The following is a 27,870-nucleotide window of genomic DNA, read 5'->3' as shown; positions in this document are numbered from 1 at the left end:
GAGTGTGCACCGTGATTTTATTAATAAAAAAAGAGGGAGAAGCCAGCGCTGCTTTTGGTCAGAACGCAATACAAAAACTGCAACTGCACATATTAATTTCTAACTGTATGTCAAAATGAGACATTTAGCAAACAATTGATCAATTCTTTGAGCCACCCCGCCACGTCAAGGCATTCTCATAATGGGGCAGTCCTACTCTATGTTTTTTATATTCGCTCCTAAATGTATTAAAAGTGGGACCATGTTAAATGCAAACTGTAGAAACTGCAAGAAAGGGTACGCGCAGATAAAGATCGACCAGGTCCAGACAAACATTTCAGATCTCACCTCCACACTGCCTGACCAGCACCACAGATAAAGGATGAGACAGGTCCAGACACAGGTGCACAAATCAAACAGAGCCTGGGGCAGGGCAGGGCTACTGTATGTGTGTATGACAATGACATTTATGAATGTTTTAGAAGTATGTTAAAAATATTAAAATAATTAATTAAGATCCCCAATGAATAGAGCAATAAAATATATGATGAATATGACAATAAAATGTTATAATAATTTATGAAATCTAAAAGGTGCTCACAAAAATACATCTGTAAATCTGTAATTTCGCTGAGACCATGTGGAGTAAGGATGTTTAGTTTATAAATCCAAAAGATTTCTTTCCGATTTAGTTGTCCAGTGCGATTCTGAACCTGTGGGGGAATCTCCTCTATGGGGAATATTTTCAGTTGTGTGTAATCTTTATTGTGTTTGATGGTGCAGTGGCGTAAAAGCCCATGATTGAGAAAACCCTATTGAATATTGGAACGGTGTGGGTTCAGCCTCTTGAGGAGCGGTTGGTTAATCCTTCCCACATATACATTCTGACATTAGCATATAATCACACATATAACACAACTGGTGGAACGTGACATGGGACTTTTGATAGGGAAAAAGTCACCTGTAGAATTAAGGGTGAGTTCAGAGACACCATGACAGATCGTGTGACAACATAGACAATTTTACAAATCGCATGTAATGATTTTATTTGGAAGACACGCCACTTTTAGCGAATCTTCCATCTTTTTTATCTTTCTTGGTGCTAGGACATTTTTTAATGATGGAGCTCTATTCGAAATGTCAAAGGAGGATTGCTGGGTAATGTTTTTCCCACTCCAGCTGTCTGACATGCTCATGATGCTCCTGCAGAGTACGTAAGTAACTCAATATATCATCCAGGTAAACTACCGCAAATCTACCAACCAGTGAGAAAAACATATAATTTATGACATTTTCAAAGATTGATGGAGCATTGCTTAATCCGAATGGCATCAGCAAATGTTCAATCTGCCCCTCAGGTGTATTGAATGCGGTCTTCCATTCGTCACCATGGCGTAATAAGGTTATATGCCCCTCTCACGTTGAGTTTGTAAAATCATTTATCTCCAGATAATCGGTTAAACAGGTCAGGTGTAAGGGGTAAAGGATAGGGATTGTGCACCGTAATTTTATTAATCTTTCTAAAATCCAAGCATGGACGCCGCCCTCCATCCTTTTAACAAAAAAAAAACGTGACTGGAGAGGTGGATGGTCGTATGCGAGTCTTAGACGGACTCTGGAAGGGGTTAAATAAACGAGATTCTGGCATTTTAGCTCCTTATATGGAGTCGATAGCACAATCCTATCATACAATGAGGCCCCTGATCATGTGACCACTGACTCCTCCCCTCCTGTGACCTCTTCACAGGTCTTGTGTGCACAGAGCAGCCATACATGTGGACTGCGGCTCTGCGGGTGGAGGGTCCACACCAGAACTGTAGCAGGTAAAGACCCCAATATCCACAGGTGCCCCTTCTATTTGGGGGGGAAACAATCACCTCTAATAATCCTCAGACAATTCTGACAAACACGGTAAAGTGCCCCTTTATGGAGGTGACAAAGTCTGTTTAGTCACTTCAGCCTAATTGTATACATACCTCAAAAATTACCATAGGCCTAGTGAAATGTCACTTACATAAATATATAGTCCTACAGATAAAGGGAAATCAGCTGTCAAGTACTTATAAAATATTATTTACCTTTTTAAAATTTAAAACAATCTAATAAAAAATGTTCTCACGGAGATACAGGTGCATAATAGACTACAATGGCCAAGCATTATAGTTTCTATCCCCCTAAGAAAAAGCAAGCGCGAAACGCGTGTCGGGGCCCACGGCTACATCCCAGGTTATGTATTTGAACCTCTTTATTACTATTATCTTGCCATTTATCTCGCCTGTATATCTGTTTCACAGGTTTTACGCTGCACGCTTTTTGCACAGGAAACCTGCTTTCTCTCAATATATGGTATAAGGCATAGGGCTGACATATGAAGGATTTGCTTCTAATTCACCTTTCTATGTTGCTGCTTCATTCTAACTTGCTGCTATAAATCTGTTGCTATAAATATATCGTATGCACTTTACTGTGGCTACACATACTAGCGGGTCAAACAATTGCTGATGCACTATGCTAGATATATAAACCTATGGAAATTATTTGTAGCACTAAGCACTTTATAATACCCAACAACCCCTTTTTGTGAGACAAACTAATATTAATTGTACTCTACGTGCATCTACCTGATTTGAGCAGTAATCTAACTATGAATCATGGTTTTGATCCTGTGAGACCTAAATCCAGGAATGTGTAATTTGTATCTGTACTATCTAACAACAATAATGCACACCTGACCATTGTGGTCTATTTTGCACCTGTATCTGAGAAAAGATTTTATTAGATTTTTGTATGTTTAATAAAGGTAAATAATATTTTATAGATATTTGACAGCTGGCTTCACTTTATCTGTAGTATTTATATAATTGTATACATAGTATAGCGTTTTTACAGTACGGCCATCCTCTCGCGTACAGTATATTGTTCTCACAGTACCTCTATCCCAAAAGAAAAATGGAGAAAACTACAAAAATATAATCCTATCCAGAGACGAAAAAACCCAGTACAGGGAGACATTGGCATCAAATATATCCTTTCTTGGTTCTTACAAACAATTTTTATAAAAGCCTCAAACTTCTGTGTGTGAATCAGACCTGAGCTCTAACGTGATAGAAGATTACAGTGCGGGGAAGACGGGAATCCTTCATATAGACGGCCGGTGGGGATGGAGTCAGTGATGGACTCTGGCCAAATATGTTTCTAGAGCCGTAGTAGAAGATGAAGATGTCCTACTCATCATGAAGTAGTTATTTCTCCTGTCACGTGTAATGAATATCTCCTGCAGTATTGCTAATTCCAGGGTCGGTAATTGAGACGAGAATTAGCGTTATGGAAGATGAGTCTATGAGAAACGTATTCAGCTGCCGACTCCAAGGAAGAAACTGCTTGTTGTCTGTGGCCTAAATATATAGGTTTTATTAGTAGATGAAAAGAAGAAAACTAAATACTGTAAAATAACAAAAATCTCCTCATATGTTTCCCTTATTATCTCCAGTAGAGTTGAGCGACTTTTACTTTTTTCGGATCGAGTCGGGTTTCTCGAAACCCGACTTTGTCAAAAGTCGGGTCGGGTGAAATCGGCCGATTATTGCGAAAAGTCGGGGGCCGATCGAAACACAAAACCCAATGCAAGTCAATGGGGAATCAAAGTCGGCAGTGAGTAGAGGACAGGAAAACACCTACAGTGCCAGTTTTAAATGCCAAAAACATCAATTCGTATTACTGAAGCTTGTCAATATTAATTTACTTTATAATAATAGTTAGGCATTGAAAATTGGGGGTCATTTGGCTAAAGTTGTGGGGGAGGTAGGGCTGGCTCAAGATTTTTGTGGGCCCAGGAAACGCGGAATACGTCACGGCGGTGGAGCAGGGAGAGGTAAGTATTTCAACTTTGCAAGTGCTCTGATCCTGAGCAAGCACCGGGGGCCCACTCGTTGGCACTGGCACAGGGTCCCTCATAGTACGGCGGTGTGTTTGACGGTGGGTGGCGCCTCCCACTGGCAGAGACACTTTTGCCTACTATGAGGGGCCCTGTGCCAGTGACGTCGCCAACGAGTATGGCACTTTCATCTGCACCTTCCTCTTTGTCCCCATGTAAGGGGGTATAGTATGTGGGAAGGGGAACCTGACTTTCAGCAGGGTCAGATTCTGGCTGTGTAGAGTGCAAGGGGAATGTAGTGGTCTGGGTCAATGTACCAGCAGACTCATCTAGCAGTGGCTGGGCAATGGGCAGGATGAGAAGGAAACACAGTTAGTAGGCCCAAATAATAAAGTATGCTAAATGCAGTTCAAATGTGGTAACAGGACTAAACAAGCGGCATTGCTTTGTTCAGTGGAGGACAACTGTAATGAGTGGCAGACAGTTAGTAGGCCCAAGTAATAAAGTGGGCCAAATGCAGTTAAAAATTGGTAACAGGACTAAACTGGCGGCATAGCTAGGTACAAGGGTGGGCTCCTCTGCTGAGTAGCAGACAGTGGTAGTAGGCGCAAAGTATTAACTGGTCTAAATGGAGGCCAGGGCCCCTGTATATAATAATAATATTTATTTATAAAGCGCCAACATATTCTGCAGCGCTTTACAGTTAAACAGTTTCAAACACAACAGTCATAAGTAACAACGTTAACAATACAATAATTAAAGCAAAATAAGATGACCTTACTCATGAGAGCTTACAGTCTGCAATGAGGTGGGGGAGATACAAAGTACAGGTGTGTATCTACAATGATGTATTTACAATGATGTTCCAGCCATCTTCAGGGTGTGGGGGATAGATGGAGATAGAGAATGGGCTACACACACACAAACATAAAATGACTTTGATTAGTTACATAGTTACATAGTTATTAAGGTTGAAGGAAGACTTTAAGTCCATCTAGTTCAACCCATAGCCTAACCTAACTTGCCCTAACATGTTGATCCAGAGGAAGGCAAAAAAAACCCATGTGGCAAAGAGTAAGCTCCACCTTGGGGAAAAAATTCCTTCCCGACTCCACATACGGCAATCAGACTAGTTCCCTGGATCAACGCCCTATCAAGGAATCTAGTGTATATACCCTGTAACATTATACTTTTCCAGAAATGTATCCAGTCCCCTCTTAAATTTAAGTAATGAATCACTCATTACAACATCATACGGCAGAGAGTTCCATAGTCTCACTGCTCTTACAGTAAAGAATCCGCGTCTGTTATTATGCTTAAACCTTTTTTCCTCCAAACGTAGAGGATGCCCCCTTGTCCCTTATTCAGGTCTATGATTAAAAAGATCATCAGAAAGGTCTTTGTACTGTCCCCTCATATATTTATACATTAACATAAGATCACCCCTTAGTCTTTGTTTTTCTAAACTAAATAGCCCCAAGTGTAATAACCTATCTTGGTATTGCAGACCCCCCAGTCCTCTAATAACCTTGGTCGCTCTTCTCTGCACCCGCTCCAGTTCAGCTATGTCTTTCTTATACACCGGAGACCAGAACTGTGCACAGTATTCTAAGTGTGGTCGAACAAGTGACTTGTATAGAGGTAAAATTATGTTCTCCTCATGAGCATCTATGCCTCTTTTAATGCATCCCATTATTTTATTTGCCTTTGTAGCAGCTGCCTGACACTGGCCACAGAATATGAGTTTGTCATCCACCCATACACCCAGGTCATTTTCATTGACGGTTTTGCCCAGAGTTTTAGAATTAAGCACATAATTATACATCTTATTACTTCTACCCAAGTGCATGACCTTACATTTATCCCCATTAAAGCTCATTTGCCATTTATCAGCCCAAGCTTCTAGTTTACATAAATCATCCAGTAATATAAAATTGTCCTCCTCTGTATTGATTACCCTGCAGAGTTTAGTGTCATCTGCAAATATTGAAATTCTACTCTGAATGCCCCCTACAAGGTCATTAATAAATATGTTAAAAAGAAGAGGGCCCAATACTGACCCCTGTGGTACCCCACTGCTAACCGCTACCCAGTCCGAGTGTGTTCCATTAATAACCACCCTTTGTTTCCTATCCCTGAGCCAGCTCTCAACCCACTTACACATATTTTCCCCTATCCCCATTATTCTCATTTTATGTATCAACCTTTTGTGTGGCACCGTATCAAAAGCTTTTGAAAAGTCCATATACACTACATCTACTGGGTTCCTTTGGTCCAGTCCGGAACTTACCTCTTCATAGAAACTGATCAAATTAGTCTGACATGAATGGTCCCTAGTAAACCCGTGCTGATACTGGGTCATGAGGTTATTCCTCTTCAGATACTCCAGTATAGCATCCCTTAGAATGCCCTCCAGGATTTTACCCACAGTAGAGGTTAAGCTTACTGGCCTATAATTTCCAAGTTCAGTTTTTGTCCCCTTTTTGAATATTGGCACCACATTTGCTATACGCCAGTCCTGTGGTACAGACCCTGTTATTATGGAGTCTTTAAAGATTAAAAATAATGGTCTATCAATGACTGTACTTAATTCCTGCAGTACTCGAGGGTGTATCCCATCTGGGCCCGGAGATTTGTCAATTTTAGTGATTTTTAGATGCCGCCGCACTTCCTGCTGGGTTAAGCAGGTGACATTTAATGGGGAATTTTTATCACTAGTTATTTTGTCTGCCATGGGATTTTCTTGTGTAAATACTGATGAAAAAAAGTCATTTAGCATATTGGCTTTTTCCTCATCCTCATCCACCATTTCACCCAGACTATTTTTAAGGGGGCCAACACTATCATGTTTTAGTTTCTTACTATTTATGTAGTTAAAGAATATTTTGGGATTATTTTTACTCTCTCTGGCAATGAGTCTCTCTGTCTCTTTCTTTCAACTTTCTTTTTATTGAAAAAAAAAGGTATGTAATACAGGAAGAAAAAGAACAGGTTGAACGATACACAATATAATATGATAAATCTTGTAAAAAAGAAGAGACAATCATGTGTAATCATATATTTTGCATTGAATCAAGATGAAGGGCCCAAGTTTAATCTTAGATAAGTGAGCCAGCTCATTACAACGAAGAGTAGGGCATGGTGGATCAAGATTGACTCTGTTAATAAGTGTTTCATCAACTTAAGGATAAGGAAATGAGAGGGGAAGAGGGGGGAAAGGAAAAGGGGAGTTAAGGGTTAAGAGAGGATGATGGTAGGGGGGGAAGAAAATGAGGGGGAGGGGTGGGGAGGAGGTTGGTGATCCAAGGTCAGGCGGAAATTCAAGATTCAGGGCGAGCCATCCCATATAGCTTGAAAATAGTTAGTTTTCTGTGTTTATAGAGGTGTTTGAGAAAAATTCAGGGCTGGAGCGGTACACGGACCAGGGCCCCCAAATATTCTGGAAGGAGGTGAGAGACTCCTGGGTATTGGCTACCAATTCAGCTGTGTAATACAATAAATCTATTTTGTCTAGGGTTTGCTTTTTTGTGGGAATAAGAGTAGATTTCCACAGGGTGGGAATTAGGTATTTTCCAGCTGCTATGATATTACTGGCTAGTTTGGACATTGATGAGTCTTTGGGCCATATGGGAAAGTTGAGTAATACAGACTGGGGATTTAGGGTTGGAGCTCGGCCTAGTACTGAAAGTATGATATCTGTTATCAGTTGCCAGTAGCGCATAATTTTTGGACAAGTCCACCAGATATGTAGGTAAGAGCCCACATCAGTGCAGCATCTCCATCATGTCTCAGGAGTGGGTGAGTGCCATAAGTGTATCTGGGAAGGGGATCGATACCATCTTGATACCACTTTATAGGAGTTTTCTTGTAACTTCACACATTGGGAAGGTCCGTGTGAGTTGTTGTAAATAGAAGTGATTTGGTCTTGAGTGAATGAGATATTGAGATCCCGTTCCCAGAGTCCTATAAATGCTCTCTTAGCGACAGCTTTTTCGGCAATTAGAATTTTGTAGAGTTTGGATAAGACCTTTTTTGGCGGGTTACGTTGGGCGCAGAGTTGTTCAAAAGGTGTAATGGGGCGGAATAAATTAAGCTGGTCTTTCTTTTTATAGCAATAGTCCCTTAATGTTTTGTAGTGAAGGAAAGTAACATTTAAATGAGGATTAGAAGCCTGAAACTCGGGGAAACTCATCACTGAGCCTTCAGTGAAGAAGGTGTCTATTGGTAGTGGTGGCCTGGGCAAGTCATTATATGGTAATTTAGGGGGGATGGGGCCAATGACGTCCTGTATTGTCAAAATTGGGGAGATAGGTGGAGTTAGTTTGGGGAACACGGTTCTCCAAATTTTAAGTACAGCTATAGTTAATTCATTGGAAAGGAGTTGATTTAAATTGGAGTAGTCATGTAGTAGTGCCATGGTTCGTAGAGGGATAGGAGCGAGGTGTTCTTCAATGGGCAGCCAAAGTTTTTCAGTGGGTTTCCTGATCCAATCAACTACTCTAGAGAGCATAGCGGCTTTATAATATTGGAAAATATCAGGTATACCCATGCCTCCCTCCGACCTTGGTAGAACTAATGTGGTAGCATTAATTCGAGGGCGTTTATTATTCCAGACAAAGTTGATGAAAAAGGAGTTAATTTTGGCCAGGTAGTGTTTGGGGATATAGATAGGGAGCATCTGGAAGAGATATAAGAATTTGGGTAGTATAATGCTTTTCAACAGATTTTTCCTTCCCATCCAAGATAGGAAGGGAGCTTTCCAGGAGTTGACCGTGAGGGTAGCCTGTTTTAGTAAGGGTGCAATATTGAGCTCCAAGAGCTCCCCCATCGACCTCCCAATTTTGATACACAGATTTGTTATGAACTTAGGGGGCCATTTGAAGGGGTAAAGTTTTTTCAGTCTGTCAATTCCAGATTTGGAAATATTAAGGCTTAATGCTTCTGACTTTGTGATGTTAATTTTGTAGTTGGATAGTTCCCCATAGATTTCTATTGTATGGACAAAGGCAGGGATACCTCTCCCAGGATCGGACAGTACCACTAGAAGATCATCCGCAAATGCTGCAGATTTGTGATGGAAGCCGCCAACCTGGATCCCCTTGATATCTACATTTTGTTGAATGCTTTGGATTAGAGGTTCCATGGCCAGCACATATAGAATCGGAGAGAGAGGGCACCCCTGCCTCGTGCCATTTTGGATATAGAAGGGGTCTGATAGTAAGTTGTTAATTCTCAGTCGAGCCGAGGGAGTGGTATACATCTGAAAGATTGCATCTACTAATTGGGGGGGGAAGTGAAAGGTGAGAAGAGTTTCGCGTAAGAATGTCCAGTCCTCGCTGTCAAAGGCCTTTTCGGCGTCTGTCCCCAATAAAACAAGAGGAATTTTGTGCATTTTTGCGTATTGTATTAGGTGTAGGATTCTGGAGGTGTTGTCCCTCCCCTCCCGGCCTGTCACAAAACCCGTTTGGTTGGGTGAGATGAGTTGTGGTAGTAGTTCCGCTAATCTCCTCGCAATAAGACTGGCATACATTTTTAGGTCAACATTAAGCAAGGAGATAGGTCTGTAGCTTCCACAACTTTCAGGGTCTTTCCCCTCTTTATGAAGAAGGGAGATATGGGCTTCAAGTGATTGGGAGGGGAAAGATTTACCATCCAGAACTGCATTACATACATTTATTAGGTGGGGGCCCAAAATGTCAAAAAAGAATTTGTAATATATTTTAGGGAGTCCGTCCGGCCCCGGGGACTTCCCTTTTGCCCTACCAGACAGGGTGGACTGAAGCTCAGAGAGATCAAAGGGTCTGAGCAGGCATTCCTGTTGGGGAGCAGAAAGTTGGGGGAGGTGTAAGGAGGATAAAAAGGCTTTTGTTTGCCTTTGATTTTTGTCTTCTGTGGAATCACTCTGGCGGAGTTGGTATAGGTCTTTAAAGAAAGTCAAAAAAGCATCAGTGATCTGGTTATATTGTTGCGTAGTTTGACCTTCAGTAGATTTGATTTTATGAATAAAGGTTCGAGTTTGGCGTTTTTTGATCAAAGAGATCATGAGTTTGGATGCTTTATCCCCATGTGCAAAAATTTTGTTCTTCCAGGAAAGGTAATATTTGGAAGTGCGGGTGTTTAATAGATCTTTTAAAGATTGGCGTTTTTTCATAAGTTGTGAAAGTACGTCACCGGATAATTCTTTCTTATGGCAAGCATCCAAGGCCACAATGTCAGCGTATAGGGCTAGGATTTCTGCTTTTTTCTGCTTATTTAAGAACGAAGCAATTGAAATGAATACACCGCGAATCGTGGCCTTATGGGCTTCCCACAATAGTGGAGGGTCAATGTCAGGGGTAGAGTTAAGTTCGAAATATTCTTGGAGCGATTCACGGATACGTTTTTTAACGTCTTCACGTTGTAGTAGCGATTCGTTGAGCCTCCATGACCTGGAGTTAGAGTATGGTTTGTGGAATTCTAGGTTAATTAGAACTATAGAGTGGTCAGAGTGGATAGCGGGAATTATATTTGTGCTTATGGTAGAATGGAGGAGGGGTCTGGAGATAAAGATGTAATCCAGGCGATGATAGGAGTTGTGAGGATGTGAGTAAAAAGTGTAGTCAATATCTGTTGGGTGTAAATAGCGCCATGCATCTATTAGTTCAAGGGAGTGTAATAGTGATTTGAGACGGGCTAGATCTTTTAATGAAATGGAGCTTTTCTTGGTTGAGGTGTCTAGAGTGGGTTCTAGTGCTACATTAAGGTCGCCTCCTAGTATAACCGCGCCTTCTTGAAAGGTCCGTAATTTAGTTAAGGTTTTGCACAACCATTTTAGGTGATGTTTATTAGGGGCGTATATGTTACCCACAGTGACCATATTGCCAGCTATGAGGCCTTTGACAAAGATGTACCGGCCCTCAGGATCAGATAGGCATTCCACAAGGAGAAAGGGTATATCTCTAGCGAATGCTATTGATACTCCCCTTGAACCCTTTTGAGGGGTTGTAGCATGGTACCATCTGTCAAAAAAGCATTTTTCAAATGTGGGGGTTTTATCTTTAGTGAAATGGGTCTCTTGTAGGAGTAGAATGTCATATTTAGATTTTTTGAAAGAATTTAGGGTTTGCGATCTGGGGATTGGAGAGTTTAGTCCGTGTGCGTTGTGTGAAATAATCTGGAAGGACTTACGGTTCACAGCCATGACGTATGTAGTCTAGAACAGGTCAAGCAGAGGAATGGCTCGTCCCACGGATCATGAGGAAAGAAGGGGTGTCTAGGAGTGAGGGTGGATGAAAAGGAAAAACAGTTAAAATCATGAGAACATAGGAAAACAGAATGAACAGAACATGGTGGGTAGGAGGGGATAACGTTAGGTGATATGAAACTTTTCATAGCTTAGATAGGGGACATGGAGAAGGAGGTCAGAGAAGGGAGTCATATAAACAACAACATGTTGAAGTTTTTATACTTCAAAAATTGCAGCAAGAACGTTTCGTAAGTGTAAGTCTTTATCGACCGGGAGGAACAGCAAATAAAACAGTGAGCTTAATAAGCTCGGGAGCAAAAAATTGTATGAGATCAAAGAAGAGAACATATGTAATAGAACAAAAAGGTAACAGGAAAATCTTCTTTCTTTTGATTTTTCAACCCTTTACTCCCAGTCTCACTCAGTCTGGGTCATGGTCTTTGTCTCTTGGTGATGTATTTTTGGAGGAGCGGCGTTTTGAGCGCGCAGATTTTGAGGCCGAGGAATCTTGCCAGAGAGAAGGTACCGGCAAAGGCCCCAGCCTATGGGTTTCATGAACAGTCTCCAAAATAGGCGGTTGATCAAGTTGGATCTCCAGTTCCTTGCAGACCTTTTTAATATCAGCTGTGGATTTGATCACAAATTTCCGGTCCTTAGCCGATATAGAAATACCAAAGGGGATTAACCAGCGGTATGGGTAGCGTCTCTGTTGAAGAACAGAGGTGAGGGGTTTCAAGAGACGTCTTTTATATAGAGTGGAGGCTGAGAGATCTTGGAAGATTTGGATTGAAGTCCCAGCATGTGTGATTGACTCCGCCTCCCGAGCTCTTTTTAGCAACAGGTCTTTGGTTCTATAATCAAGGAAGCGGCATAGAACATCTCGTGGAGCTTCGTCAGGTTTTGGTTTGGGTCTCAGAGCTCTATGAACTCTTACTAGGTCAATCTCAAGAGGGTCTGACGGGTTGAGAATTGAGTGGAAGATTTCAATGACAGTAGGGGTCAGTGCTTCTGGAAGGGTCGATTCCGGAACTCCTTTTAGCCTAAGATTATTTCTTCTCTCCCTATTTTCGTGGTCCTCTAGTATGTTATAGATTCGGTTTATGTGCTCTTCTTGCTGCACGTGGCAGCTCAGGGAGGAGTTAGTACTATGAATTAATTCTGCTTGAGAGGATTCTACTGCTTCTATTCTATGGCCCAGTTGATTAAGGTCTTGCTTAATAGTTGAGAGGTCTTTGCCTATAGGACCCAGGGCCTTGCTTAGGATTCTCTTGATAAATGATCTGGTGACTTGATCTCCACTAGTCTGATCATCCGTATCTCCGTCGCTTTCACATTCAGATTCTGTGTGAGTCTCCATTTCTCTCTCTTGTGATTGGGGAGGTTTGGTTGTAATGGCTGGGTTATTACGTTTTTTTAGGAATTTTTCTATATCTGCTTGAGGAGTAGAGATAGCGGATCTAGAGTTCGATCTAGTTGGTTTTTGTGTGGATTTGACCATTGTAGGTAAATTACTGCAAGTCAAAGAAAATAAAGAATTCCCAAGTCTCCTCCAGCTCCTCTTTGTGGTAGCTACATTCTACTTTGTGCAGGCAGGAGTGGGAGAAGGTAGGATATTATGATGGAGCCCCGATGGGGGGGGGATCCTTTAGAGGTTGTCAGAAAAACGTGCCACAATAAAGTTATCAGGAGGCTAGATGGTAGTGGTGGGGAGGGGGTCAATTCTGATATCAGCGTAACGTTCGTGGTGGAGTATAAAAAGCCTCAATGACCCCAAAGATGGGGGCTAGTTTGGGCAGAACCGCTGGATGTCAAATAACGGTGGCTGCAATGATCTGCGGCTAGTTTCCCCAATTCTCTGATCTGAGCTGTGCCCACAGTCTCCTGTTAAAACCCGGCACCTAGCCTTCTAGTGTGGAAGGACCCACCTCAGGGTTAAAGATGCTCTGTTGGTTTTCGCCGCCGTCGGTTCCGCAGCAGCAGCTGCGGCAGGCACCAGAGGTCACAGCAGTCCCTTGGTCGGCGCGGTGCAGGAGCCGCTATCTAACCAGCGTCGGCTGTTGAAAGGAGATCACTCCGCTGGTGTCTGCCCGGTAATCTCGCAGCCAAGCGGACGTCCCCCTGGAGCTGGTCTCTATGTTCGTCAGGTCGAGCGTGCACCCTCACCTCTTGTGCCGCTCGGTGATCCGGCGGTCTGTTCCAGCGCCCCCCACCAGGACGAGCCGCTCAGCCTCCTCGGCGCCACGCGGCTTCTTCTATTTACCGGCGGTCTCAGGCGGACGAGTCCCGACGGCGGCCGCCGGAGACAGGTATAGAGCGGGGGTTCAAGTTGGTCCGACCCCTGTGCCTTCAGATCTTTCCCGCCCGCGGTCCCAAGATGGCGGCTAGCGTTGCCGCCGGCTCCCTCACCAGTCGCCTCCTCTGGGACCAGATAGCGCAGCTGGGCGCCCTTTCCAGGAGGTCTCTCTCTCCGGTCCAGGGACCTAGGACAGTCCTTTAGGCTCGGCAAGAAGCTTCCCAGTGGATCTTTTTGCTATAATAGCTGGGTGACAAGCGGGAGCTCCTCTGTAGCACGTCTGCTCTCCTGCTCCGTCAGGCCACGCCCCCCGAGTCTCTCTGTCTCAATCTTTGCTGCCTTGATTTGCTTTTTACAGAATTTATTAAATTTTTTGTATTTATTTAATGCCTCCTCGCTACCTACTTCCTTTAATTCTCTAAATGCTTTCTTTTTGTCACTTATTGCGCCCCTTACAGCTCTATTTAGCCATATTGGTTTCCTCCTATTCCTAGTATGTTTATTCCCATATGGTATATACTGTGCACAGGTCCTATCCAGGATGTTAATAAACGTCTCCCATTTTCTTTGTGTATTTTTGTGTCTCAGGATATCGTCCCATTTAATTGCACCAAGATCCTCTCTCATCCGTTGGAAATTTGCCCTCCTGAAGTTTAGTGTCCTTGTAACCCCTCTATTACACATCTTTTTAAAGGATACATGAAAACTTATTATTTTGGGATCGCTATTTCCCAAGTAAACCCAACCCTTATATTTGCTATGCGGTCTGGCCTGTTGGTTAATATTAGGTCTAGCAGTGCCCCCCTTCTTGTTGGGTCCTGAACCAGTTGTGAAAGGTAATTGTCTCTCATAGTTGTCAAAAACCGATTACCTTTGCTGGAACTGCAGGTTTCTGTTCCCCAATCTATTTCAGGGTAGTTGAAGTCCCCCATAATAATGACTTCTCCTTGAGTCGCAGCTTCATCTATTTGCTTTACGAGGATATTCTCCATTGCTTCCATTATTTTTGGAGATTTATAACAAACCCCTATCAGTAATTTATTATTTTTCCCCCTCCCCTTATCTCCACCCACAGGGATTCTACATTTTCATTAAATTCACCTATATTATCACGCCGGATGGGTTTTAAGGACGATTTTACATATAGACACACCCCACCCCCTCGCTTATCTGTACGGTCATTTCTGAACAGACTATAGCCCTGCAAGTTAACAGCCCAGTCATGGCTCTCATCCAGCCATGTTTCAGATATCCCCACCATGTCATAATTATGCTCCAACATTAGTTCTAATTCATCCATTTTGTTGGCGAGGCTTCTGGCATTTGTATACATGCACTTGATGTTCCTCTCTGTACCTCTACTCTTTCTTAAATTATTAATTGTTCTAACCCCACCCCCCATGCCACCGCCACCCCCAACTTCCTTATTTGTGCCCAGGTCTCTGTCTGCACTATCTTCCCCTCCTATAAATTGAATACCCTCCCCCCCAATCCCTAGATTAAACAATCCTCCAACCTTCTAGCCATTTTCTCCCCTTGCACAGCTGCACCTTCCCCATTGAGGTGCAGTCCATCCCTAGCGTAGAGCCTGTAGCCAACTGAGAAGTCAGCCCAGTTCTGCAGGAACCCAAACCCCTCCTTCCTACACCAATTCTTGAGCCACTTATTAACCTCCCTAATCTCCCGTTGCCTCTCTGGCGTGGTACAGGCAGTATTTCGGAGAATACCACGTTGGAGGTCCTTGCTTTCAGCTTGCAGCCTAATTCCCTGAAATCATCTTTAAGGACCTTCCACCTACCTCTAACTTTGTCATTTGTGCCTATGTGCACCATGACCGCTGGGTCCTCACCAGCCCCTCCCAATAATCTGTCCACCCGATCAGCGATGTGTCGGACTCGAGCGCCAGGAAGGCAGCACACTGTTCGACGATCCCTGTCTTTGTGACAGATTGCCCTATCTGTTCCCCTAATAATTGAGTCCCCCACTACCAGCACCTGTCTGGCCTGCCCTGCTCTCCTATTTCCCTCCTTACTGGAGCAGTCACTCCCCCGGCTTTCAGAGGACATGCCTGGCTGCAGTAGTGCTACCCCTGTACTGGCACCCCCCTCATCTGCCAACTTAGCAAACTTATTGGGGTGTTCCAGATCAGGACTAGCCTCCCTGGCACTCTTCCCTCTACCCCGCTTCCGTCACCCAGCTTGCTACTTCATCGTCCTGCAGCTCCATCCTACCATCCCCCCTCATCTGTCCCATTGAGCGTCTGCTCTGTGAGCAGAAGACTCCTCTCCATATTGTCAATGGATCTCAGTGTTGCCAGCTGCACATTTAGAGTCAGAATCTGGGTTTCCAAATGCACAACGTGCTCACATCTCGCACAGCAGTATGCACCCTCGATCGGCTGCTCAAGGACTGCATACATGTGGCAAGATGTGCACTGGATGCCATTAACAATCGTGGAGCACATTTCCTAATGGGGATTGCACCAGACAGAAAAGTTAAATAATAAAAAAAATAAAAATAAATACAAAGTATTAATACAAAACAGACAGCAATTCAGTAATTCCTCCCTTGGAAACTCCCTGACTCCAAAGTCACTGAATCACAAGTCACACTTACCGCCGTCCACACTTACGCTCTGGTCACACTCAGCTCGCTCACACTCGCTATGCTGAAGATTTATAGATTTTTTTTTCTCTAGTTCCCCTCAACAGCAATCCACCTTGCTGTTCAAATGCACTTCCAAAACGTGGTAGGCCGCTCTGAACAAATGTGTTTTGAGCGAGCGCCTAAAACTATGCAAGTTGTGGATGGTCCTAATATCTTGGGGTAGAGCATTCCAGAGGATTGGCGCAGCACGGGAGAAGTCTTGAAGTCAGGAGTGGGAGGTACGGATTAGGGCAGAGGTTAGTCGAAAGTTTTTTGCAGAGCGCAGCGGTCGGTTAGGCCGATAGACAGAAAATTCAACAAATTTGTATTGGCAGTGCCACTGAAGGATTTAACAGCACAGACTACACAGTGGTGGAGCAGGGAGAGGTAAGTATTGCAAGTGGTATAGCACTGTTCGAGCTGGGGGGGAACACTTTCTCGTGGGCGGCGGTACTGGCACAGGGCCCCACATATTATGACGGTGTGTCTGACGTTGGTTGTGCACCACCACCGTCAGAGACACTTCATTGTACTATGAGGGACCCTGTGCCAGTGCCGTCGCCCAAGAGTGGGCACACCCACCTATCCAGGCAAACGGCACTTGCACGGGTGCTTGCGCCAGGTGGTGACCACGGCCCTGTGGGGGGAGTCAGCCCATTTAGGGAGGTATAAAAATGGCCCATGATGGGCATTCAGCAGCTGCAAATGGAGGAATTGGAGAAGTCAGTAAGAGGAGGCCAAAAGCAAGACATTTTTCCGGCAAGCTACGTGTCAGCAGGGGAAGGTGGGGCAAAATAATTTGAAATCCATGATTGGTTCATTTTAATGAAGGTTAGATCATCCGGCTTTAAAAGCTGTTTTCCTACTCTCAGATAAGGGAGCCTTCGAGGCCTTGTGTAGCCAGACGATGACGCTGGCTCTACACCTCCAGCCTTAGGTGCTATTGTGCTTTTGCCACTACCACCAGATGCACCACCACCATCAGTACCAGCTGGCAACCACCGCCCATGGGTTCTTCCACCAGACTTCTTCATTTTTTGGAAAATCTAAACAAAATAACAACCGTTATTTGGTACTGTAAAACAAGGTAAAAGGTGTATATAAACTTGTTGAGAATTTCAATCTCCCTTTTTTCGGGGGAGACTGAACCAAAACTCAGGCACTGTGCATAAAACAACACCATGTAAGTGGCAGAAAGTGGCTGGCTGATATACGACAAACTAACAGGACTGAAATATATCCACTTTGTGACAATTTGAATCTCACTTATTTTTTTGGGAGACTGAACCAAAGCTCAGGCCCAGTGCATAAAACAACACAATGTAAGTGGCAGAAAGTTGCTGGTAGATATATGAAAAAATACAAGGGCTGTAGTACAATTTCAATCTCCCTACAATGAACTCAGGAAAAGTATGGCAGCAATAAAAAGGACTGCTGCACACAAAAGTGTGGACAAATAAACAAGATAACTGTGCAGAAAGGAGCAACAGGATTTTTGCTTTTAAAAAAGCAGTTGGTTTGCACAGCAGTGTGCAAACAGCAATGCAGCTATCAGGGAGCCTTAGGCTAGGTTCACATTGCGTTAGGGCAGTCCGTTTAGTGCATACGCTAATGGACTGCACTAACGCTATGTCCCAAAAGGGATCGCATTTGCCGATCCCGCTAGCGCAGATGCCCGATCTGCGCTAGCAAGGAACGGACCGCGAACGCTGCAAGCAGCGTTCGAGGTCCGTCACTCAAATGACGGCACATCGCTAGCGATGCGTTCGCCATTACAAGCAATGGCGACATTAACGGACTACGTTACACCGCATTATGCCGTAATCCGTTTAACGGGTTCACAGAACGCAGTGTGAACCTAGCCTTATAAGGCAGCCTAATAACCTACAGAGCTGATGCACAAAAATATAGCCTCCACTGTCCCTGCAAAAAAATGGTGGTGTTGGACAGTGGAAATCGCTACAGCACAAGCGGTTTGGGGGTTAATCTTCCCTCCCTAACTAAATCCCTTCTTCTGATGAAGCTGCAGCAACCTCTCCCTATGCTAAGATCGGCAGAAGTAAGATGGCGGTCGGCGTGCACGCCCCTTTATAGCCCCTGTGACACTGCAGAAAGCAAGCCAATCACTGCCATTCTCTTCTCTAAGATGGTGGGGACCGAGACCTATGTCATCACGCTGCCCACACTCTGCGTGCACCTTCATTGGCTGAAAAATGGCGCTGAAAGCGTCATACAAAATGCAACTTTTGCGCGCAGATCACCGACCTCATGGCCGATCCCACACTAGGGTCGGGTTTCATGAAACCCGACTTTGCCGAAAGTCAGCGATTTTAGAATTTGTCCGATCCGTTTCGCTCAACCCTAATCTCCAGTAATTGTATTACACAGAATTTTTATGATGTTACATCGGCTCATCCTTTTCTCATTCAGGTCTCTACAATATCCGATCCTCTCAGTGAAGATTTTTTATAGAAGAGAATTTTCCTGATTTACCCATCAGAGATGGATATGGACAGAGCCAAGATGGCGGAGAGGATATTACACCTCACCCTAGAGATCCTCTTCCGGCTTACTGGAGAGGTGAGAGATTCTGATGACGCCACATTACATCATTCTTATCTATGGGAATAACCGATGGACAGAACTGGAGAGGTGAGGACTCTGGAAATGTCTGTAGTGAGATTTATTAATGTGTTTCTCCATAACCAGGATTACACAGTAGTGGAGAAGACCTCTAATGAGCGCTGTCAGGACCCTGTGTCTGAGGGATGGGGAAGACCCCTGAGCCCAATCACAGGGTCTCCATCTCACCCCCTGATACATGAGGACATCAATGACCAGAAGATCCTAGAACTCATTTACAAGATGATTGAGCTGCTGACTGGAGAGGTGACACTGCTGGGAATGCTGGGACATTATAGAGTAATGCTATGAAGGGATCGGGGGGATGACGATATCATTGTATGTGTCAGGTTCCTATAAGGTGTCAGGATGTTGCCATCTATTTCTCCATGGAGGAGTGGGAGTATTTAGAAGGACACAAAGATCTGTACAAGAACATCATGATGAAGGTTCCCAAGCCCCTCACATCATCAGGTAATAGACAGGACTAAATACACACGGCATGTAATTATCTGTATGTAAAGAATGAATTCAGTCCCTGTATGTGTTTCCTCCAGTTCTATCCAGTAAGATAACAACACCAGAGAGATGTCCCCATCCTCTTCTTCCAGAGGACTGTAAACAAGAAGATCCCAATGTTCCTCAGGATCATCAGGTAGATGGAGAGAAGGTGTCATGAGATCTCCCCTATGATGTATAGACGGCTGTGAAGGTCTTGTGCTCAGTCTTGTTTTATCCACCAGTATTATATGAATTATACTTGTGTAATGAGAATGGTGGAGATGGCAGGATTAGAGCTGATCATAGATGTGACTTCTCCATCTCTCTGTGACTTTTACAATATTTGTTTCAGGATGAAGATCTGACCCATATTAATACTACAGAGATATATGTGAGGGGTGATGAGCGGTGTAAAGAGGAGATTCCTACATATGACTACCCAGGTGAGTAGTGACAACTAAATGCAGTGAAGTCACAGATTCTACTCAGTCACCGTCTGTGGCTGCTTTATCGGAGGTGTAGTGCGGCCGTATCACAATCGTGTGGTCACCATTTTACCTCTAGACCACAACATTCTCCTCCACCCAAAACTGTTCAAATGACTTTGGACATTGAAAGCCCTTTTCTATATAACTTAAAACCTGGAGGATCCACCTACCCCCTGGGATTAGAAGACGCTGACCGTTACCTGCCCAGATCTGTAAACTACAAAGCCAAATGACAGCGTGCATAGAATGTTCTGACAAGTTGGAAAATCACTTGAAGGGTATGTGCACACGCTGCGGATTGGTGTACGGATATTTCCACACTGTTTTTGGTAAATCCGCAGGTAAACCACACTGGATTTACCGCGGTTTTTCCCTGTTTTTTTGTGCGGATTCCACCTGCGGATTCCTATTGAGGAGCAGGTGTAAACCGCTGCGGAATCCGCACAAAGAATTGACATGCTGCGGAAAATAAGCTGCTGCGTTTCCATGCGTTTTTTTTTCTGCAGCATGTGCATTGCGGATTTTGTTTTCCATAGGTTTTCATGGTACTCTACACTTTATGGAAAACTGCTGCGGATCCACAGCAAAATCCGCAGCTTGTGCACATAGCAGAACGTAAATATTATGATGGTCCTGTAAGAGAAAGCGGAGGGTAATGATGCTGTTGGCTTCCTAGAATCCTGATATCTTATTGGATGAATCCACCTTCTCTCCCTTCTGTGCTGCTGAATGTGCTCATATGGTCCCTACAAGACCAGGTCCAGTCTTTCTGGCCAAACTTCGCTTTTATGATTGACAACGTTAATGTGCAGTGAGGCCAAGTGTGAATTTCTGTACAATAACAGCAGAGTTTCCCTTTATCCTGACTTTTCAATTTCTTTTAAAACCGACTAACTTCAAGAAAGATTACGATAAACTACCGTATATACTCGAGTATAAGCCGAGATTTTCAGCCCAAATTTTTGGGCTGAAAGTGCCCCTCTCGGCTTATACTCGAGTCAAGGTGGGTGGCAGGGTCGGCGGGTGAGGGGGAGAGGGCGCTGAGGCATACTTACCTGCTTCCAGCGATCCTGACGCTCCCCCTGCAGTCCCACGGTCTTCGGTGCTGCAGTTCTTCCACTGTTCAGCAGTCACGTGGAACCGCTCAATAGAGAAATGAATAGGCGGCTCCACCTCCCATAGGGGTGGAGCCACATATTCATTTCTCTAATCAGCGGTGCCGGTGACCGCTGATAGAGGAAGAGGCTGCGGCACCGAAGATCAGCTGTGCGGGAGAAGGAGCCGGACACCGGGACCAGGTAAGTATGTCATATTTACCTGTCCCCGTTCCACACGCCGGGCGTCGCTCCATCTTCCCGGCGTCGCTCCACTCTGACTGTTCAGGTCAGAGGGCGCGATGACGCATATAGTGTGCGCGGCGCCCTCTGCCTGATCAGTCAGAGCGGAGAGACGGCGGGACCGGACGCTGAGGAGCTGCAAGCAAGAGAGGTGAGTATGGCAGCAGCACAGATTTATGTGGAGCATCTATGGGGAAATATGAACGGTGCAGAGCACTGTATGGGGCACAGCTATGGGGAAATATGAATGGTGCAGAGCACTATATGGCACAGCTATGGGGAAATATGAACGGTGCAGAGCACTATATGGGGCACAGCTATGGGGAAATATGAACGGTGCAGAGCACTATATGGCACAGCTATGGGGCAATATGAACGGTGCAGGGCACTATATGGCACAGCTATGGGGAAATATGAACGGTGCAGAGCACTATATGGGGCACAGCTATGGGGAAATATGAACTGTGCAGAGCACTATATGGGGCACAGCTATGGGGAAATATGAACTGTGCAGAGCACTATATGGCACAGCTATGGGGAAATATGAACTGTGCAGAGCACTATGTGGCACAGCTATGGGGCAATATGAACGGTGCAGAGCACTATATGGCACAGCTATGGGGCAATAATGAACGGTGCAGAGCACTATATGTCACAGCTATGGTGAAATATGAACTGTGCAGAGCACTATATGGCACAGCTATGGGGAAATATGAACTGTGCAGAGCACTATGTGGCACAGCTATGGGGCAATATGAACGGTGCAGAGCACTATATGGCACAGCTATGGGGCAATAATGAACGGTGCAGAGCACTATATGTCACAGCTATGGTGAAATATGAACTGTGCAGAGCACTATATGGCAGAGCTATGGGGCAATATGAACGGTGCAGAGCACTATGTGGCACAGCTATGGGGAAATATGAACGGTGCAGAGCACTATATGGCAGAGCTATGGGGCAATATGAACGGTGCAGAGCACTATATGGCAGAGCTATGGGGAAATATGAACGGTGCAGAGCACTATATGGCACAGCTATGGGGAAATATGAACGGTGCAGAGCACTATATGGCAGAGCTATGGGGCAATATGAACGGTGCAGGGCACTATATGGCACAGCTATGGGGAAATATGAACGGTGCAGAGCACTATATGGGGCACAGCTATGTGGAAATATGAACGGTGCAGAGCACTATATGGGGCACAGCTATGGGGAAATATGAACTGTGCAGAGCACTATATGGCACAGCTATGGGGAAATATGAACGGTGCAGAGCACTATATGGGGCACAGCTATGGGGAATGTTATGATACGGTGGTTTAGGAACAACATGAGACAAGCTCTGAAGGTGGTGGTATCTGTACTGACCGCAAACCCTGAACCTAGCAGCGCAACTAAAAATAGCCGTGATGATTTTCACCTGCTGAATGGGATCACCAGAAGAACGGGGTTTCAAAGCAAAAAACAATTTGCAGTTATTTTTAAAGTTCAAAAACTTGGATCTGTCCCCAAAAAACTAATCAGGAGTAGGAATTCTGGGCTCTAAAGCCGGAGTCTGGACAACATAGTCCTGGATACTCTGTATTCTTGCAGCAAGTTGATCCACACGAGGAAACAAACCCTGAACATCCATGCCAAAACATATATCCTGAACCACCCAGATATCAAGAGGATAAAAAAAAGACAAACCAAAGCACAGAAAAAAAAATGGTTCAGAACTTTCTTTTCCTTCTTTTGAGATACATTTAATTCATTTTTGGCCACTTGTACTGTTATGATACGGTGGTTTAAGAACAACATGAGACAAGCTCTGAAGGAGGTGGTATCTGTACTGACCGCAAACCCTGAACCTAGCAAGGCAACTAAAAATAGCCGTGGGGGGTACCTGACGCTCCCTAGACCCCTCGGCACAGCCTAAGATCTAACTTCCCCTAAAGATGGAAACAGGAAACCTATCTTGCCTCAGAGAAAATCCCCAAAGGAAAGATAGCCCCCCACAAATATTGACGGTGAGAGGAGGGGAAAATAACATATGCAGAAATTAAATCAGATTTTAGCATAGGAGGCCAGTCTAGCTTGATAGATAGGACAGGAAAGGATACTGTGCGGTCAGTATAAAAACTACAAAACAATCCACACAGAGTTTACAAAATCTCCACACCTGACTAAAGGTGTGGAGGGTAAATCTGCTTCCCAGAGCTTCCAGCTAACAGAAAAAAATCCATACTGACAAGCTGGACAAATATAGAATGCACAGAACAATAAGTCCACAACATGTGGACTGAAATGAGCAAAGCCAGAACTTATCTTTGCAGAACTGGTCAGGAAACCAGGAGAATCCAAGCAGAGATGTGAATCCAGCCAGGAAACATTGACAAGTGGCACAGGCTGAAGAAAGAGCCAGACTTAAATAACGGACGATAAATGGAGGCAGCTGATGACAGCTAACTCCAAGGAGCAGCCATACCACTAGAAACCACAAGAGGGAGCCTAAGAGCAGAACTCACAAAAGTGCCACTTACAACCACCGGAGGGAGCCCAAGAGCGGAATTCACAACAGGGGAAATATGAACTGTGCAGAGCACTATATGGCAGAGCTATGGGGAAATATGAACTGTTCAGAGCACTATGTGGCACAGCTATGGGGCAATATGAACGGTGCAGAGCACTATATGGCACAGCTATGGGGCAATAATGAACGGTGCAGAGCACTATATGGCACAGCTATGGGGAAATATGAACTGTGCAGAGCACTATATGGCAGAGCTATGGGGCAATATGAACGGTGGAGAGCACTATGTGGCACAGCTATGGGGAAATATGAACGGTGCAGAGCACTATATGGCAGAGCTATGGGGCAATATGAACGGTGCAGAGCACTATATGGCAGAGCTATGGGGAAATATGAACTGTGCAGAGCACTATATGGCAGAGCTATGGGGCAATATGAACGGTGGAGAGCACTATGTGGCACAGCTATGGGGAAATATGAACGGTGCAGAGCACTATATGGCAGAGCTATGGGGCAATATGAACGGTGCAGAGCACTATATGGCAGAGCTATGGGGAAATATGAACGGTGCAGAGCATTATATGGGGCACAGCTATGGGGAAATATGGACTGTGCAGAGCACTATATGGCACAGCTATGGGGAAATATGATCGGTGCAGAGCACTATATGGCAGAGCTATGGGGCAATATGAACAGTGCAGAGCACTATATGGCAGAGCTATGGGGAAATATGAACGGTGCAGAGCACTATATGGGGCACAGCTATGGGGAAATATGAACGGTGCAGAGCACTATATGGCACAGCTATGGGGAAATATGAACGGTGCAGAGCACTATATGGCAGAGCTATGGGGAAATATGAACGGTGCAGAGCACTATATGGCACAGCTATGGGGCAATAATGAACGGTGCAGAGCACTATATGGCACAGCTATGGGGCAAGAATGAACCATTTTTATTTTTGAAATTCACCGGTAGCTGCTGCATTTTCCACCCTAGGCTTATACTCGAGTCAATAAGTTTTCCCAGTTTTTTGTGGCAAAATTAGGGGGGTCGGCTTATACTCGGGTCGGCTTATACTCGAGTATATACGGTACATAAAACACATTACACCTATGCCATGATATATCTCTAAGCTGTGCGTTGTTCATGGCTGTAGAACTATATTCATGACACCTCTGCTCTGCACTTAATATAAAGAGTTTTTTTAACCCCTTTATCCCGGTGGGTGGTTTGCATGATAATGACCAAGCCAAATTTAACAATTCTGACCACTGTCCCTAGCTAAGAACTCTGGAACACTTCAATGGATTCTGGTGATTCTGACATTGTTTTTTTTTCGTGACATAGTGTACTTCATGTTACTGGTAAATATGGTCGATATGACTTGTGATTATTTGTGAAAAAAAAACAGAAATTTGGTGAAAATTTCGCAATGTTCCAACTTTGAGTTGTCATGCTCTTAAATCACAGAGATATGTGTAGGAAGATAGACTGGGCGAGTGATGCTTCTCTCGTGCCGGTTCTGGAACTATTGTGGCTGTCACCATTGTTGCAGGTGAGAAAGCTTTCCAACCTGGACAGACCTTTGCACTCCACTGTAGGGGACTTGTGGGGTATAAAAGGGGTGGTGCGTGGGAATGTGGGAAACTTGGCAGGAACACGGGAGTGCGCAGCAGGAGAAGGTTGACTCCCTCTCTGCGGGGCTACGCACAACTCAGGCCTGTGCTGCAGTATCTCAGACCCTGTGCACACTGACCATTAGACTTGAGGTGGTTTGTCTGTCCTTCCTGACTACCGGAGCTCTGACCCCGCACCGCTCCGTTATCAGCCGTGAGTGTGCAGCCTGAAACTGACCAGGCTGACCGTCGAGAACCTGGTACCTACATCCCCAGCGCTGTTCAACGACATCTTCCAGAAAAGGCAGAGACGGCAACACTTAGTGGACTTTCATATGCCGTTTCTGTCGGAACACAAAGCTTCACCTTCTCCAGGAACAGGCCAGAGACTTCACGCATCAACTATGTCGCCACTGCGGGATTTCAAGCTTCCACTGCCCAGAAACAATCGGACTGATAAGTTTACCATTTTCCTAACCGTTTTTTCCTACCCTGATACCAAACCCAAGTTTTTTGCCCCCTTAACCCTTCCTCTCCCTGCGTGGAGTAATCCTTGTAATAAACCCGATAACTCTTGTTCTGCCTCCTGCACGTCACTGCATCCCGCGTTCCTGCTATCTCACATACAGTACAGATCAAAAGTTTGGACACACCTTCTCATTCAAAGATTTTTCTGTATTTTCATGACTATGAAAATTGTAAATTCACACTGAAGGCATCAAAACTATGAATTAACACATGTGGAATTATATATTTAACAAAAAAGTGTGAAACAACTGAAATTATGTCTTATATTCTAGGTTCTTCAAAGTAGCCACCTTTTGCTTTGATGACTTTTTTGCACACTCTTGGCATTCTCTTGATGGGCTTCAAGAGGTAGTCACCTGAAATGGTTTTCACTTCACAGGTGTGCCCTGTCAGGTTTAATAAGTGGGATTTCTTGCCTTATAAATGGGGTTGGGACCATCAGTTGTGTTGAGCAGAAGTCTGGTGGATACACAGCTGATAGTCCTACTGAATAGACTGTTAGAATTTATATTATGTCAAGAAAAAAGCAGCTAAGTAAAGAAAAATGAGTGGCCATCATTACTTTAAGAAATGACGGTGTCAGTTCGAAATATTGGGAAAACTTTGAAAGTGTCCCCAAGTGCAGTTGCAAAAACCATCAAGCGCTACAAAGAAACTGGCTCAAATGAGGACCGCCCCAGGAAAGGAAGACCAAGAGTCACCTCTGCTTCTGATGATAAGTTTATCCGAGTCACCAGCCTCAGAAATCGCAGGTTAACAGCAGCTCGGATTAGAGACCAGGTCAATGCCACACAGAGTTCTAGCAGCAGACACATCTCTACAACAACTGTTAAGAGGAGACTTTGTGCAGCAGGCCTTCATGGTAAAATAGCTGCTAGGAAACCACTGATAAGGACAGGCAACAAGCAGAAGAGAATTGTTTGGGATAAAGAACACAAAGAATGGACATTAGACCAGTGGAAATCTGTGCTTTGGTCTGATGAGTCCAAATTTGAGATCTTTGGTTCCAACCACCGTGTCTTTGTGCGATGCAGAAAAGGTGAACGGATGGACTCTACATGCCTGGTACCCTCCGTGAAGCATGGAGGAGGAGGTGTGATGGTGTGGGCTTGCTTTGCTGGTGACACTGTTGGGGATTTATTCAAAATTGAAGGCATACTGAACCAGCATGGCTACCACAGCATCTTGTTTCACACTTTTTTGTTAAGTATATAATTCCGCATGTGTTAGATCATAGTTTTGATGCCTTCAGTGTGAATTTACAATTTTCACAGTCATGAAAATAGAGAAAAATCTTTAAATGAGGTGTGTCCAAACTTTTGGCCTTTACTGTATGTCACACAAAAAACTTAATAAGTAACACTTCCCACATGTCTGCTTTATATCAGCACAATTTTGGAACCAACATCTATTTTTTTTTTGTGTGTGTGTGTGTTAGGACGTTAAAATGGTTAAAAGTTAAATGGCTAGTTCTCATTTTTACCAATTTTTTTTTTAGGGACCACCTCCCATTTAAAGTCATTTTGAGGGGTCTATATGATAGAAAATACCCAATAGTGACATGATTCTAAGAACTGCACCCCTCAAGGTGCTCAAAACCACACAAAAAATGAACATTTAACTTTTTTTTTTCACATAAAATTTAATTCAGACCAATTTTTTTTTTATTTTACCAAGGGTAACACGAGAAATTGGTCCCTAAAAGTTGTTGTGCAATTTGTCCTGAGTATGCTGATACACAATATGTGCAGGTAAACTACTGTTTGGGCGCATGGCAGAGCTCGGAAGGGAGCGAGCGCCGTTTGACTTTTTCAATGCAGAATTGGCTGGAATTGAGATCGAATGCCATGTCGTGTATGGAAAGCCCCTGATGTGCCTAAACAGTGGAAACCCCCCGCAAGTGACACCATTTTGGAAACTAGACCCCCAAGGAACTTATCTAGATGTGTGTTGAGCACTTTGAACCCCCAAGTGCTTCACAGAAGTTTATAACGTAGAGCCGTAAAAATATAAAATCATATTGTTTTTTCACAAAAATGATTTTTGCCCCAAATTTTTTTATTTTGTCAAGGGTAATAGGAGAAATTGGACCCAACAAGTTATTGTGCAATTTGTCCTGAGTATGCTGATACCCCATTCTGGGGGTAAACCACTGTTTGGGCACATGGCAGAGCTCAGAAGGGAAGGAGCGCCAGATTTTACTGTTATGGTTTGCAGGTGCCATGACCACTGGGAGAGCCCAT

General features: G+C 44.3%; 1 protein-coding gene across 2 annotated transcripts in view; it reads left to right on the top strand.

The window, feature by feature from the left end:
- The first annotated feature begins 1,720 nt into the window (after positions 1–1,720).
- Positions 1,721–27,870, top strand: part of LOC138666970 (oocyte zinc finger protein XlCOF7.1-like) — a 44,295-nt gene continuing 18,145 nt past the window's right edge. For both annotated transcript variants that reach the window (XM_069755183.1, XM_069755182.1), the window contains exons 1-6: positions 1,721–1,802; positions 18,448–18,597; positions 18,727–18,906; positions 18,990–19,113; positions 19,197–19,294; positions 19,493–19,583. In XM_069755183.1, coding sequence (XP_069611284.1) covers positions 18,520–18,597; positions 18,727–18,906; positions 18,990–19,113; positions 19,197–19,294; positions 19,493–19,583 — 571 coding nt within the window. In that variant the 5' untranslated portion in view covers positions 1,721–1,802; positions 18,448–18,519. The remainder of the gene's footprint in view (positions 1,803–18,447; positions 18,598–18,726; positions 18,907–18,989; positions 19,114–19,196; positions 19,295–19,492; positions 19,584–27,870) is intronic.

This window comes from Ranitomeya imitator, chromosome 2 (genome assembly GCF_032444005.1).
Source record: "Ranitomeya imitator isolate aRanImi1 chromosome 2, aRanImi1.pri, whole genome shotgun sequence".
Taxonomy (NCBI): domain Eukaryota; kingdom Metazoa; phylum Chordata; class Amphibia; order Anura; family Dendrobatidae; genus Ranitomeya; species Ranitomeya imitator.
Note: the sequence above shows the minus strand (reverse complement) of the source record. Positions and strands in the feature narration are given on the sequence as shown.